The 15,431-nt window shown below is 34.8% G+C and overlaps 1 protein-coding gene across 9 annotated transcripts in view; it reads left to right on the plus strand.

The window, feature by feature from the left end:
* Window positions 1–15,431, plus strand: part of SPEF2 (sperm flagellar 2) — a 235,389-nt gene that overhangs the window by 189,925 nt on the left and 30,033 nt on the right. For all 9 annotated transcript variants that reach the window (XM_051989705.1, XM_051989711.1, XM_051989718.1 and 6 more), the window contains one exon: window positions 12,703–12,809. In XM_051989705.1, the coding sequence (XP_051845665.1) occupies window positions 12,703–12,809 (107 nt within the window). The remainder of the gene's footprint in view (window positions 1–12,702; window positions 12,810–15,431) is intronic.

Consider the following 15,431-nt stretch of genomic DNA (forward strand, 5'->3'; position numbering starts at 1 on the left):
TTGCACTTGGATTAAAATGCCATACAATTAGGAGAAGAGGAATACTATTTGTATAAAAACAAGTTTTTAGAGTGAAAACATATATATATATATATAAACAATGCCTAATAACCAGAAAATAATTATTTTAACATCTCTGAAAAACGTACTCCAGCAATCTTGGCCCAAGGTCATGCCTGGGAGTTCTCTGTTTGCTCACTAACTTCAACATTCAGGGCTCAGAATGATATCACAGAGCTCTGCTTTTGCCTCTCCAGTGCCTCAGTCGTGATCGCAGAAGTGCCTAGTTTGTAAGTCTTCCTTACTTACTCTAAGAATGATCATTATAGGTAGAAACTCCCAGTAGCATCATTGGCTTTCATGATAATACTCAATTCATTTTTTAAGTTCCTCTAATTAGGATAAAGGAAAAAGGAAATGGTCCCTGTTTCAAAATTCCATAATTTCAGAAAGACATGGTAGATGAAGTGATGTTCATCATAAAAGTGGAAATAAGCAGAGCTGATTTAAATTTAGTAAATTTCTTAATTCTTGCAAAACATTTTAAAATACAGATATGGGGAAATAAGCATTTTAGCATTTCCTCATATCTGTTCCAGTGTATATATAATAATACATTAAAGGAATCTCTTCAGTTTTCTGGAAATCTAAAGAAATTTCTGGAAATATAATGAAATATGCTTTTCTTTAAAAAAAAATAACATTTAATATTGCTCACATGTTGTATCCTCACCAGGACTTTTAAAGTCAAATTTGTAAGGAATGTTAACTAAATTACTTCTTAACATTTATATTCCTGTGGCATTACATTACCTATATGCAATTTATGAATAAAAGGGATATTATTTGGTTAAAGAAACTAAATACCTAAGAATGTTTACAGGAGATAGTAGGTATCTAATGCTTTCATTACTAAAGAAATTGCTTCTTCATATGATTTAACCTATTTGAATATCCAAATTATTTTTTTAATTTAAAGACTTTATTTATGATAATATTACATAAAAGGTCAAAGAATCATAGATTTAGAGTTGAAGGAGATCCTTTAGACCTATTATCTTTCCCCATTTTTAGCTGAAAAGAATAAGTCAGAAAGATTAAGTGACTTCCTACATGAAGTAAAATTTGAACCCAGGTCTTCTGAGTTACTTTGAAACACACACATATATACTCAAATGACCTCTTGTCAACCTGTTAATCCAAAGATTCATACCTCAGATACCATCTAGCCCAATCTTTTTATTTTTCAAATAAGGAAACTGAGGCATAAAAGGACCAAGTGATTTCTCCAAAACAGAAAAAATAGTAAATGAGAGACAAAGTCAGGATTCAAATACAGGTCAGCTGACTATTGATCCAGCATCCTTCCCAATCCATCACACTGCCCTTTCACATATTCATTGTCCAGTCATTTTTATCACATCCAATGCTCCGTGACCTCCTATGGGTTTTCTTGTCTAAGATGCTATTTGCCATTTCCTTCTCCCACTCATTTTACAGATGAGGACACTGAGGCAAACAGGGTTAAATGATTTGGCCAGGGTCACACAACTAAGACGTGCCTGATTTCAACTCAAGGAAAATGAGTCTTCCTGATTCCAGGAAGTGCCATATGTACTATGGCACCTTTACCTGCCTGTATGCCCCCTCACATGGATAACTAGAACTACTAGAATTATAGGTAAGACAATAATATAGCAAGAACAAAACATAATTGATTGAATCTTTGTTCACCAGTCAATAATACTGGCAAACACTCTACACACACTATGGACCTTCAACAAAGACAAGAAGCACACAAGATGTACTTTTTCCCACTGTCATATGCGATATGAGTAACTTATGATGAATTGCTAAAATCTTATTACATTTGTGCAGTTCTTCCACCTAAGAAAGTCCCAGATATTTAGAAGTTTGAGAACTAATCAATCAGTTCTTCCAGCAACTCTCCCACAAATAATACCTCCCTGGCACCCTTCTTTTCTATACTCCCCTTATGCTCTTTCAGGAATTTAGGGAGGACCTAATATGTCCAGACATCCTCTAACTAAAACATCAATTCCACTTTTAAATTTGCTCTTCAAACGATAATATGAAATTTCTCTGTGTTTCATTTTAGTTTTTCTCCCATAAAAATGAATTTGGGGGTCAAATGGGCAAATATAGTATGTCTGAAGCAATGCTTTCCCTTGAATTATACCAAAGAGATAGAAATTTGTTTTGTATTGTTAGATTTTATCTCAGGATTAATTCCTTAGAATTTGATAGAATTCCCATTTCAGGACTTATTGCTTTCATATTGTCACCAACCATTACCACTGATATCTAGAGAAAGATGAAATTAGGATGATGTCATTTTGTTCTCTTTGGTGCTCTCTGTTCCTGCCTGCCAGATGCTGATTCTCTGACAACTACTTTTACCCTGGTCACCACTACCTTTCAGTCATGGCGCAAGCAATTTAACTCAATTTAAAGGCTCACAGAGAAAATTGTAAGCTGAAAAAAACTTAATAACTTTAGAAGATTTTGGAGTGAGGGCCATTGTGAGTTCAATAGAACCAAATCAATTAACTCCCAGAAATCTAATCTCTCAGGTATCCAAGAATGACACTAGAAGAGAAGATGGACCAGTGCCATAAAAATACATCAATTCAGTCATTTCTTGTAACCTTTTGAGAAAGCAGTCCTTTGGGAAAAGCCCCATAGTTCATGGCAAATAGCACTGCAGTGGTATACTTTGAGAGCCTAATGTATTGAGCACACAAGCTTTGAAAGACTTCCATCAGGAGCATCACAGTGCATCCTGATAGTAGAAATGTCACCTGAAAAAAGCCAGAACACTACAATCTGTTCTTTTGTTCAAATGAAAATTCTCCCCTACTTATTGAGGGAATTTGTACGTATTCCATATAGGGCTTTTTTATTAGGGATATTATTAGTATTTCAGAGAAAGAATATAACTTTTCAACCTTTGGTATCTAAGCCCATGAGGCATCTCAAACAAAGTACACTCCCTAAACAATTTCAGGATCTGGAAACCATTGGTCCAGACCAAGAGAGCATGTATGTTGTCAAGGCTATAGCTGTTACTGACCTTATGTCCTTGAGTTATTGATTTATCCTGTGCCTAAGAACTCAGGCATCTTACAATATGAACCTTGCTAGTTAAGATAAAGATCTGATTTAAGAGGTTCCCCAACTACATAGGCTATGCAGTGGATCTCAATTTAAATTACGTCTCTGATACTGGCCATTTAATCTCGTTGGGTCTCTTTAACATGAGGAATTTGGAATATATATTTCCCTTTTGGATCACTTGAGAACACTGAAGTACTTACCTTGGACTTCATTAGCAGAATAGCTTGACTTCTGGCAATAGTAGATGACCTATAATCTATCCAGATCAAAGGCTTAGCACAGTCCCAGAATCCTCATCTTCCCCAGATTATTCTACTCACAAGTCCATGTTGAGAAAGCATGTTTTATTGTTGAAACTACAATCTGTCTATGGGTTGACCATTTAGTTTTAAACTTCAGTTGAGACTGAGATGTCACACTTAACTGTGAGAAAATATAGCTATATGAAAACAATTGGAATACACTTATAGAAAGGAGCCTGTCTGGGGCATATAGATATGATATGAAACAAAATGGACATCAATCTGAGTCTACTAAATATGAGATTTGTTCAGTATTTAGGCATGCATTGTATTTTCATAACTATCTGGTTATTGTTTAGACCAGAGGCATCAAAACTCAATAGTCTTAAGCCACCTGACCAAATTAAAATGTAATTGAGAAATATTTGACAAAAAATAAATAAAAATATAATAGGGCACAAATAATGTTGACATGGTTTTCATAAAGTCAATATGCTAGCCATAGGAATTCTTATGTGTGGTTTAGTGGCCCATTTCTATTTGACATGTACTGTTTTTAAACTGATATTTAAAACACTGAATTTAAATCCTGTAAATTTAAATTTAAACCAGAGTTACAGCTTGGTCTTTTACTGTCACCAACACTTTTTCCTTATGAGGAGTATTACTCCCTCCCCAAGTCACGTTTTAAAAATCATTCTGCAATGACTTCCCCCCAATACAATGATATTCATTGGCTAATTTTAGGAGTAATTATGATCCTGTGAATTCTTCCACTTTTAATTCTTGGGAGCAACTACACTTTTGGTCACCATTCTGTCTATAATAATGATTATGATGATGATATGGCAAATCAAAGTTGAATAATCACCTTTTGAGAAATGAGGCAACTTACTGATGTCCATTATCTATTCCAAACATACATTATCAATCATGCATTTGTTCCCTTTCCATATAAGGAAACAAATAATATGAGGAAATTGTTTTAAAAAGAATAATGGAGACTGGGAGAGGTATCTTTTTAAATAAATCTCTCAGAATCACAAAAATTTAAAGGTAAAAAGGATCATTTTGTAGCATCCTCATTTAACAGAGGAAGAAATAGAGGCACGAAAAGTTAAGTGGAGTGCACTGTCTATGGCCATAATGCTGGTGAATGGCCCAGGACAGGAGACGTCAAGGTTCTTGAATCATAAACAACTTGAATCATAAACTGAAATAACTTCCAGACTACTTTTCCTTTAGGATCAATCACTTCTCATGGAATTTCATACAATTACACATGTGTAATAATAACATTTTCATATTGTGACTTCCTTCATTTACTCTGCTTACAAAGAATACTTACATAGATATAGTCTTCAAACCATCTCTATTATCTTCAAACATCAAGTAGCTGAAGAGAATTAAAAAGAAGCAGTGGAGATGGCTCCCAGAGGGAAAATAAGTTTCATTGCATTCTCTCACATTTGGGTTATGGAACCTTTAAAAAAGAGGGTGGCAACCAGAGTAGCAACAATCTACATTTGTAGGAAGCAATTCTGTTCAGCAAACATATATTCTATAGCTGCTCTGTATGTGATACCCTATAAAATATTGGGCATGCAGAGATTAACACAGCAGCAGCAGAAGGATTTCTTATTGAGAATCTTATATTCTATTTGGGAGTAGGGAAGTGTGCGGAAGAGAAACAGAGATGAAATGTATACAAAAAAATAAGTATGCTATGAGGTAAACTATGAGAGGAATAAAGAAGACAAAGTATTCTAAGAAAATCTTTAGAAAGAAATTCACACTAGGATGCAATAGAAACAGCTGGATTTGAGGGTTAGAAGGCCAGAACTGGAATACTATCTCTGCTAAATACTCCCAGTCTGGGCATTGCCATTGACCAGCACATTTAACCCCTCAGGTTCTCAGTTTCCTTATCTACAAAATGAAAGACTTAGATGATGTCATCTCTAAATTTTCTTTGAGTTCTACATATTAAACTCCATACTTTAGCCCTAATAAATGCTTCACTTACACTGTTTGAAGTGTGCAGAAATCAATAGGAAAAATTTTGTCTCAGTCCCTCTTACGAAAAAAAAGAGTAGAACAAAAGAGAGCAATTAACTTCTCAATAGTGTTGTGTCACCCCTCTGTACTGAGGTTTAAAACAAAAAACTCCATTAAAATGCATTTAAAGAGCAGCTAGGTGACACAGTGGATAGAGGACTGATCCTGAAGTCAAGAAAACCTGAAGTCAAATCCTACCTCAGATACTAGCTGAGTAAATCATTTAACCCTGATTGCTTCCAAAAAATAAAATAAAATAAATATATTTAGTGCTTATATTTAGCATGCTATAAAGCTATATGAGATAGAATTTAATATAAGACAAGCTACCTAGTAATAAATTCTAATTGGGGAAAACATGACATACATTGAAGAAACATTTTTAATATTTCACTAGAACTTTGTGATTCTTCCCTTCAAGAACAGTTTTCAAACATTCCCAACCTCTTAACTGATCGTTTTCATGAGTTCCTTTAGTTATAGTATCCTTCAGCCATCCTTGGAAAGAAATTCTTCAGTATTGGCTAAATCTCTAGGATCCCGGGACAAAAACATTGTGCTCATACTCAAATCTCTTTCAGTTTTATATGGGACATGTTTGAGCTAGTGCTCTGCTCCCTTAGGCTTTATAAATCCAGGACCATCCATGACATGATGAAGCAGCCTGCAGAGGAGAGCCTTTGTGGAATATGGCATGTTTATCTGCATTATATGTATAGATGTATGTTTATGTTGATATGTAGTGGGGTAATCAGCCATGCAATACAATTAGAAAAATAAAATAATATAAAATGTTTAGTAGAGATAATTGTCCAGAGGATGTAGGAAAGGAGGCAGGTTTCATAGTGACATCATTCATGGTAGACCTTGAATGATGGATTACCTTTGGATAGAGAGGGAGAAGGGCAAAAAGCATTCCTGTCAGAGGGGAACATTAAGGTCAAATGGACAGAGATAGGAAAAATTTTGATGCACGTTAAGGTGAGAACATGTGGAGGATACAAATAATGAGTCATAAGCTTAGAACAAATAAAGAAAATAAAAGGTTATATTTTTCTAGTTAAATATGTATAATCATAACAAAATCAGACATGATTGAAAACTCTTTTGTCCACTTGTTTCTCCAGCTTCTACTACTAACCCTTAACAATAAGAACCTTGAACTATCTGACCTGTTTTCTGTGTAAATTGGGCCAAATGAAACATATAATCTTTTTTTTTTCTTTCCTAGATTCTTTTCTCTAGCAAGGTAGAGAAATTTAAAAGAATACATTAAATAGGTCAAGCATATAAGGTACATTTCAATATAAATGTAATAACTAGTGATTTTTGCCACAAAATTGACCCCCTTTCATATATGTTCAATCAAAAGTAATGACACTGAAGGACAGCTAGTTAGCACAGTGGATAGGGCACCAGCCCTGGTCAGGAGGACCTGAGGTCAAATCTGGCCTCAGATACTTAACACTTTCTAGCTGTGTGATCCTGGGGATGTCGCTTAATTTTAATTGCTTCAGCAACAACAGCAACAACAAAAAGTAACAACACTGTCCCAGTCAACTAGTCTAGAAGTCTGGTCATCTTTGACTCCACTGTCTCTCTTGCCCTTTACACACAATCAACAAGTTTTGTTTCCTCTTTTTTCATGATATGGGTTGCATCCATCCCTTCTTTTCCATTCCTATCATTAGCACTCTAATTCAATTTCTTAAGTTCCTCCTGTCTCTATTTTCTATCCATCCTGGATAGCCCTAATCAAATTGATTATTCCTTGCTCAAAAACTTCAGTGGTTCCTAGAGGAGAAATTTCAAATTCTTTATCCTGTTATTCCATAAGCTGGACACTAGACTATTTTTTCAACCTCTTCCTACAGCTTGACCAAAGAAACCTTTAATCAAATTGGTCTAGTCGCTATTTTCAGAAAATGGCTAATGCTTTTCTACCTTCAAGGCTCTGTTTATGTTCCCCTTGCCTGGAATGTTTTCTCCCCATCCTTTCCACTTATCCAAAATGTATTCCTCCTTCAAGTCTCAGTTCAAACTCTGCCTCATCCCTGAATATTTTCCCCATGAAATGATCTTTCTTGGCTCTGTTCCTACAAGTTTATGGATCTTCTTAAGAGTTTTGGGTCCTGGGGAGGGACTGACTGATTCATGGGGAATTCCAAAAGGTTTAAGAACTATTATCTTGTTGATGTCATTGTAGAGAAAGTGTCATGGAAATCATGATTATATATGCTTTATTGTTAATTTACTTTTTGAAACTATAGCCAAAATACCATGGAAGTACTTTAAAAAAGGAAGCTCTTCAGTTGATACTAGAAGATATGCTGAAGAAAAGAAAAGGCTGAGGAATCTTGACTATTACCTACCTAAGAGAACCAACCAATTTCTGAAAATTTGGCTTAAAAAATACCCCTGGCTGGTATATGATGACAGATCAGACCTAATGTTCTGTGGCTTATGTCGCAAACATGGAGTGAGCTCAGGAGGACACCAAGTTAGTTTTTTTTATGGCACTAACAACTTTAGGACTGAATTTCTCCAAGCACATGACAATAGTGAAGCTCATGCCAAGGCTGCTCTAGCAGAAGCAATGGGTGTTTCCACCTTGACTGATGCGCCAAAGAGCAGATGATAAAAAATAGGAACAAAGTAATCCTGGGAAGAATAGAAAACCTTTTTAGGTCATGTCATGCCATTGCCAAGACTGGGCGTCCCCTTAAAGACTTTGTCTGGATGTGCAAACTGGATGATATGAAGGGTGTAGATATTGGCCCAATATTCAGAAGTAACAAGTCAGCCAGAACGTTCATATACTTCATTGCCGAAGTAGAACGCAGGTCACTGAAAGAGAAACTAGAAAAATGTAAGTTCTTCTCGCTCATCAGTGATAGCGGCACGGAAAGCGTCATCGAGGACATCAAAGTCATTTATGTGCAGTTTGCATATGAGGGCAAAGTCCATTGTCAGATTGTTGGAGTGCAGACTGTGGACAAAATTGATCCAGAAGCGATAAAAAGTGCCATTGAGAAAGCACTTGAGATAAATCTTCAGCTGAACTTGTCCAGCTCAGACTGGTCCAAAAAACTAGTTGGGTTTGGGAGTAATGGCACAGCTGTCATGGTCGGAGAGAACAATAGCGTCGCCAGGCTTTTGAAAGAAATCCAGCCCTGTGTGCAAACAGTCCACTGTTTTGCACATCGGCTTGAATTAACTTATCAAGAAGCACTGCAAGGCATTGAGCTATACAATACTGTCAATGATCTTCTCCAGAATGTGTATTATTTTTACCATGATTCACCTTCAAATAAGAATGCTCTAATAGCTATCTTTGGAGACCTTAAAATCCGCCCCGTGATTCCCTCACGAGTCAGCAGCAACAGATGGCTCCCTCGTCTACAGACAGCTCTCCAGGTCTTTCTCAAGGGATATTCTGCAATTGTCAAGCAATTGAGAACAGTAAGTACTTTTGGATCTATGATTTTTCTTTAAAATAAGCAAAAAAATGACACATACCTCCCCACCCCCCGACCTCTTTCCTTAAGTATTATGATAATCATTTTGAAGAAAATAAGCTACTGTTTTATTCCCTGACTATGCTATAGATACCTGAAGACAGAAATATCTTGGATCATCAGAAAGCTACGGAGCTCCTACAATTCCTTCTCCAAGCTGAGGTAGTCAGATTTACTCACTTTCTACTGGATATAATCAATGTCCTCAGCATTTTGTCCCGAGTTAATCAGGATAGAAATTCATCAATAGGAGATGTATTTGCAACGCTACAATCAACACTAGGAACCCTCAGCATGTATAAAAGAAGGTAAGGTATCTTAGCTGATTGGTGAGCTAGAGTACACCCAACAAGTTTTCTTTAGAAAATTATTCAGCACTTATTTTAATATGTTTCAGACCAGGTCCAAAGGAACGTCTGACTGAGTCTGCCACACATTTTCATGGTAACCAACTTACAGGAAATGGAAATATCTCTGAAGTACGGAACACAGTCTTAACAAACCTCATAAAGCATCTTCGTGATTGTTTCAGTGACGCCAACCATGATGTGGTGAGGGCAACCACTATTGGAAGTTTCAAATTATGGCCTGGAAAAATAGATCAAGGTAAAACATGTTTACATATATACACATACACACACACATATATATGTGTATATATATGTGTGTGTGTGTACATATGCTGATTTACTATCCAGTATATACTGAAATCTATGTGGATCATTTCTTTTTCTCTGACATTTTTTTTTGTATCCATATATAGAGTTTGGTGAAAAAGAGATATCAGTTCTTACAAAGCATTATGAACCTGTGTTGGAGGGTGCCAATGTGAAAATTGATGAAGTGGACACAGAATGGAGCATGATGAAATTTGAGATTTATAATAGGTGAGAAGCAAAGCTGAGAAAGCTCAATTGTGGTAAATTAATGTTGATGTTTTTGATGTGTTAATAGATCTTTGTACAAACACACACATATACATATATATATGGATATAAACTGGAATCTACTAATTCTTGACACTTTTCTTTGATTCTTATAGATTTCAGAACATCCGAAAGTTAACATGGGATTTTGTGAATTCCATTTACTCAATCAAGTATCCCAATATATTGACCCTTGTAGATCTAGTGCTGACACTACCTGCAAGTTCAGCTGAGGCAGAACGTGGCTTCAGTCAGATGAAATTAACCAAATCACAAATGCATTTCAAAATAAAGCCTGAGAGCATGACAGACCTTTTAATAATTCAGCTGAATTCTCCAGACATCAACAAATTTGACCCCAAGGAAGCCATCCAACTATGGAATACCTCCTGGCAGAGAATTACACCTCCACCAACTGATTATATGATAACTCAGTCCGATTGCTCCTCAAGCTCAGACAGCCTTTATGAAAGTGATTAACATTGTAAGGGACAAAAACAAAAACAAAAACAAAACTTGAACTCCATAGTTTTTCATACAGAGTAAAGAGGTCTTCATACAACAGTTATAAAATGACCCCATACTGGAATTTAAAAGCAAATAATCAACTAAATTTCATCTAGAAGAAATGGTATCCAGATCTACTTTAATTACCTTACAACTATGAAGGCAATGTCGCTGAAGATGCTTTTTGCTGAAATCGCCTGGGTTTTTGTTGGACTTGGAGTCAGGCTCTGTGAATTTGAATTCTGCTCTAGTCACATGCTAGCTCTGTTGCCAGAATCTTTTTCCTCCTCTGTAAAAAGGAAATAACAATATTTACACATGGGTTCTTATGATAATTTTGTGAAAGTCCTTGGCTACGGAATGGCTATGTTGTAGTAATGGGGAAAGAGTACTGTACATGAAGAAAAAAAGACCTGAGTTCAAATTCTGTCTTGTTACCTACTACCTGTGTAATCACTAAATCCCCCTGAACTTAAAATTCCTGTTGAGCTTTATTTTCCTCTTCTGTAAAATGAGTGAATTGTTGAATTAGATGTTTTCTGTGGACCTTTCCAGGAAATCTTCTAATGCTTCCTCTCAAGAGCTGTTGCAACCAGAGATCAGCACAGACAGGACTGAGCTTCCCCTTCACAAAGACATCACAGATTTGCAGCAGAGTTCCAATTAAGGGCAAATTCTAAACAAATGTGATTTAGGTACTTAATCTCCCAGGATCTTATTGTCAAGAGAATTTCTATTACATCCCTGTATCAAATTCACAAGTGCATCTCTTTGGTTTTCCATTATCTTTATGGAAATCTTTTTTTTCTTTTTGTATTCTCTATGACATGAATTGTTTTTTTGAGCTCCCTGGAGGGAAAGACACATAAATTTAAAATATCATTTTAATATGATGTTTACACAACAGCCAATGAGATAAACTCAAAAATGTGAGTTAAACATTTATAAGCTCTAATTCTCTCTTAAATTTCGTATAATGTGTTTTCAGGACTTTTCATGATGATAGCAGCTTTTCTATCTCCACTTTTGTTTACTTTGATTAAACTTAATGAATTGAGGAGTTGTACCTTTCTAAATAATTTGAGGTTGAATTCAGCATTACTAACTGAATTTACTTAACAGGAATTCTTGAGGTCTGTGAACTTTAAATATATATATATATATATATATATATATATATATACACATATATATATACATATATATATACAGAGAGAGAGAGAGAGAGAGAGAGAGAGAGAAACCAATTTCAATATATTTGTTTTCTTTTGTAATACTGAGTATTTTCTTTTGTGCATTTAAAAACACTCTTCTGGGGGTAGGGAAAAGGATTCATGAGCGGCACTCAAATGACCATTCACTTCTGAATTGTCTCCTGAATAATTAGAGGAAGAGAAGATTATCTTTTTTCCATCCAAGAAATTATCTACCATATTTCAAATTGAGCAAGCAATTTGAACTCCTAAAATTTAAAAGTTATTTCACTTTTCCAAAAAGTATCAGAAAATAACAAAGCTCATGCAGGATTTAAGAAACTAAGACAAGCTGATCATTTAAAATGTAGCATCTCTGTTTCACTCTTTTCATTTCTAAACCAAGAACATCTATGTGCTTTGGACCTAAAGACCCCTGATTATCCATAGGATCCTCTCCTGACTACCAAAGGTATTCTGTGATGTATTATCAGTTATTTTCTGTTGGAATTCAATTATCCTTTTATTTTTGGTGCATGTGCATGAAAAACAATCAGCTCTTAAGGATGGTAATTTTAGCTGGGGATAGGAATACACAACTTTAGGAAGGCTAAAAAAAATAAGCATGCTTTTCTTTCATGTGGTATGTGGAAATGTTTAGCTAATAAATTTCTTCATGAAGCAAATACTTTTCATTCTAATAATTTAAAAATGAGATCAATTCCTTTATCTGTGGAAAGCAAGTATATTATGATACATGGGATTAGGTGAGGTTGAAGTGTCTACTTAGAACATAATCATTTGCATGCATGTAAGCCATTCAACTCATGTAGGCCAAAAAAGCTAAACTCAAGTAACTTTCCAACAATTAAAAAAAATCTAAGAAGGTATATTGAAAATGGGAATGGATGCTCAATACATGAATTCTTAAAATATTGGCATTTTTCACTTTTAAGAGAGCAACTTCAGAGGGAGTTTTTTATCTTTTGTTTCAGAGAAGTTACATATTTAAATATTACATATTTCAAACATATATTAATCATCCATTTATGTGTGTGTTATATTCTAGGGGAGGAAAAGATCCATGCAATATAATTAAATATTTTTATTCCTTTACTAGGTTATTTGGGAAATAAACATTTTACTGATATTTTGTATGACTTGGTGACTTTGAACCTTGGAACAAACCACCTTCCTGAAGCTTGGCTACACCTTACTGTACCTGAAGTAGGTTTCAGTTGTAAATGGGTATGTTGTCATTCTCTGAGTTTCAGAACTTTAGGCCTCTGTCCTTTGTAAGTGAATTATTATTTCTGAAGTAGGTAGTCTGGGACTAAATGTTCATGTGTTCCTGAAATAGTAACTTTTACAAGGAACTCTCAAGAGGTTACCTGGTATATAGTGAATTAAGTGTGGGAATGAGAAGGGACAAAACCTGCCTTCTAGCCTCTGATGTCTACTAGTAGTGTGACAATGAACAAGTCGTTTAATCCTCTCTTGAGTCTCAATTCCTTCCTTGATAAAATGTACATAATATCTACTTCAAAAGGTTGTTTTGAGATCCAAGAGAGATAATATATTTGAAGGACACTGCAAACTTTTAAGCCTACACAAATGTCAGTTATCTTCCATTATTCTGAACTAAATACTGATATAGTTCAGTTTCCCAATGATTCATTTTATCAAACCTTTTTTGAGAATGATTAATTTATAAAAGAGAAACTGTTGGAAATTGTGGGAAGTACAAAATACAAATCCCCTCTCTGAGGGCTAATAGCTTTATAGGACATATATTCAATTAATATTAACACTGTATGTAATATGGAAGGACAGAAGAAATGTATATAATATTATATAAATGATGAGAGAGGTCACTTCTACAAGGGGGAAATGAGGAAAGTTACATAAATAAATTGACATGATTGATGTGAAAACACTGCCATTATCATTGGACAGATGTTTAGGTCTATACCACTATACTAACAAAATCTTATTTGTTCAACCCTATAGTACTATAGATTTGTTTAGATGCCCAGGAGATCTGAGTTTACACTTTCTAAAACACAAATGTGGCCATATCACTCACTGCCTTTCTTAAGAAACTTCAGAGGTTCCCTAGTGCCTCTGGGATAAGAAACAAATATTGGGATTGAGGATTTTGAAAACCCTTCACAATCTGACTCCATACTAACATTTTGAGCTGATTTCTCATTACTCCCCTTCATGTACTCCATGTTCTTTGCCAAACTGGCCTATTTGAAACTCACTACCGATGACTACTTCATGAAACATGTGAAAATTAGGTTTACCACAAGAGAAATGAATATGTACATGTAATCTAAAGAATTCATATTCCATACAGACATTTGCGTTTTTATAACAGTATGACAAAGGAAGAAAGAAAAAACCACAAATCTTCACCTAACAGATATGACATGGAAAGGGAAAAGGTACAGCAAAAATGGGAAAAGGATAAAATCCCTCTTCCTAGACTATGAAGATAGAACGGTTTGCTTATCTACAAGGGTCCAGAAGCACAAGCAATTTCTCAGCCTAGTGCAGACTGACTGGTGTCTGTCCTGACTCTCAAGGAAACACAGGGAATCTAGTTTGAGATAACACATTATATTGCCTCATTATGAGGCTTTGTCCTTGACACACTCAGGGTCTCCTATATGCACTGAATCTAGTGTTCTGGAAAACATAGCAACTTAAAAAAAAAAACAAATTCAAGGAACCTCTTAGCATTCCTCAACACCATATAGCAGTGGTTCTCAAAGTGTGGTCAAAATAATCCTGGGGGTCTTTCAAATCCTTTAAGAGTATCGAAAAATTCAAAATTTGTGTCTGTTTCTAAATATATATATATGCATATAAACCTAACACACACAAAAAATCTTGGACAGTTCCTAATTTGAATAATATAAAGATACTGAGAATAAAATATTGAGAATCATTATTGTGTAGGACCTTCCACCTCCAATCTCCATGCTTTGTAGAGGCCTCCCATACATCAGATGAGGTAGAAGTGTCTAATTAGAACACAGCGGTCATTTATATGTCTGTCCTTATTTCCATGTCTTAGCATCTCTGTTAGCTTAGAGGTCATTTGAGATTTGATAGCAATTTTCCAATACTGGAAAAAAGAATGGTAAAAATGAATAGTGACATTGGCCATTGGAAAAATGGGAAGAATGCAAGAAGGTCAGGTAAAAAAGAGAGGAAAGTTTATTCAGATAAACTACTATGAAGAAATAAAGGAATTGAAAGAAAATAGGTTTAGGGAAGGCCAACAGAAGCTGAAATTATTATTAATAATAACCCTTACACAGCAATTTAAAGTTAGCAAAAAGCTATATTTACATTATTACATTTGATTCCCAAGAATAATTTTATTTGTGGAAAATCAAAAATTACTGTCCATGTCTAAACGTATATTTAACACTGTTTAAGAACATGTACAATTTCACATATTAGAATTCTGGATCTTAAAATCAAAGGACTATTTTTCAAGTCTTAATTCTGTTACTTCTGTGACCTTGTGCAAGCTTCATCAGAATTTCCTCATTTGTAAAATTTGGAGGTAGGACTAAATGCCAATTCTCAATATGTGATCCTTTGAATTTTTATATTTGACCATTTACAATTCTCCAGAAATAGGTCCAATTCAAAAAGTTTGTATAGTTCACAAATCAATATTTAATTGAATATTAAAATTAATTGAATATTAAAAAAATAAACTGAGTTTTAAGTTTGTAATACCTAAGCATCAAAACAGCCATTGTCATTATTACTTATAGGACTGAACAAATGTGATTATATTAGTGCAATGCTACATAACTAGACAAT

The sequence above is a fragment of the Antechinus flavipes genome, chromosome 1 (assembly GCF_016432865.1).
Source record: "Antechinus flavipes isolate AdamAnt ecotype Samford, QLD, Australia chromosome 1, AdamAnt_v2, whole genome shotgun sequence".
In the NCBI taxonomy this organism is placed as follows: Eukaryota; Metazoa; Chordata; class Mammalia; order Dasyuromorphia; family Dasyuridae; genus Antechinus; species Antechinus flavipes.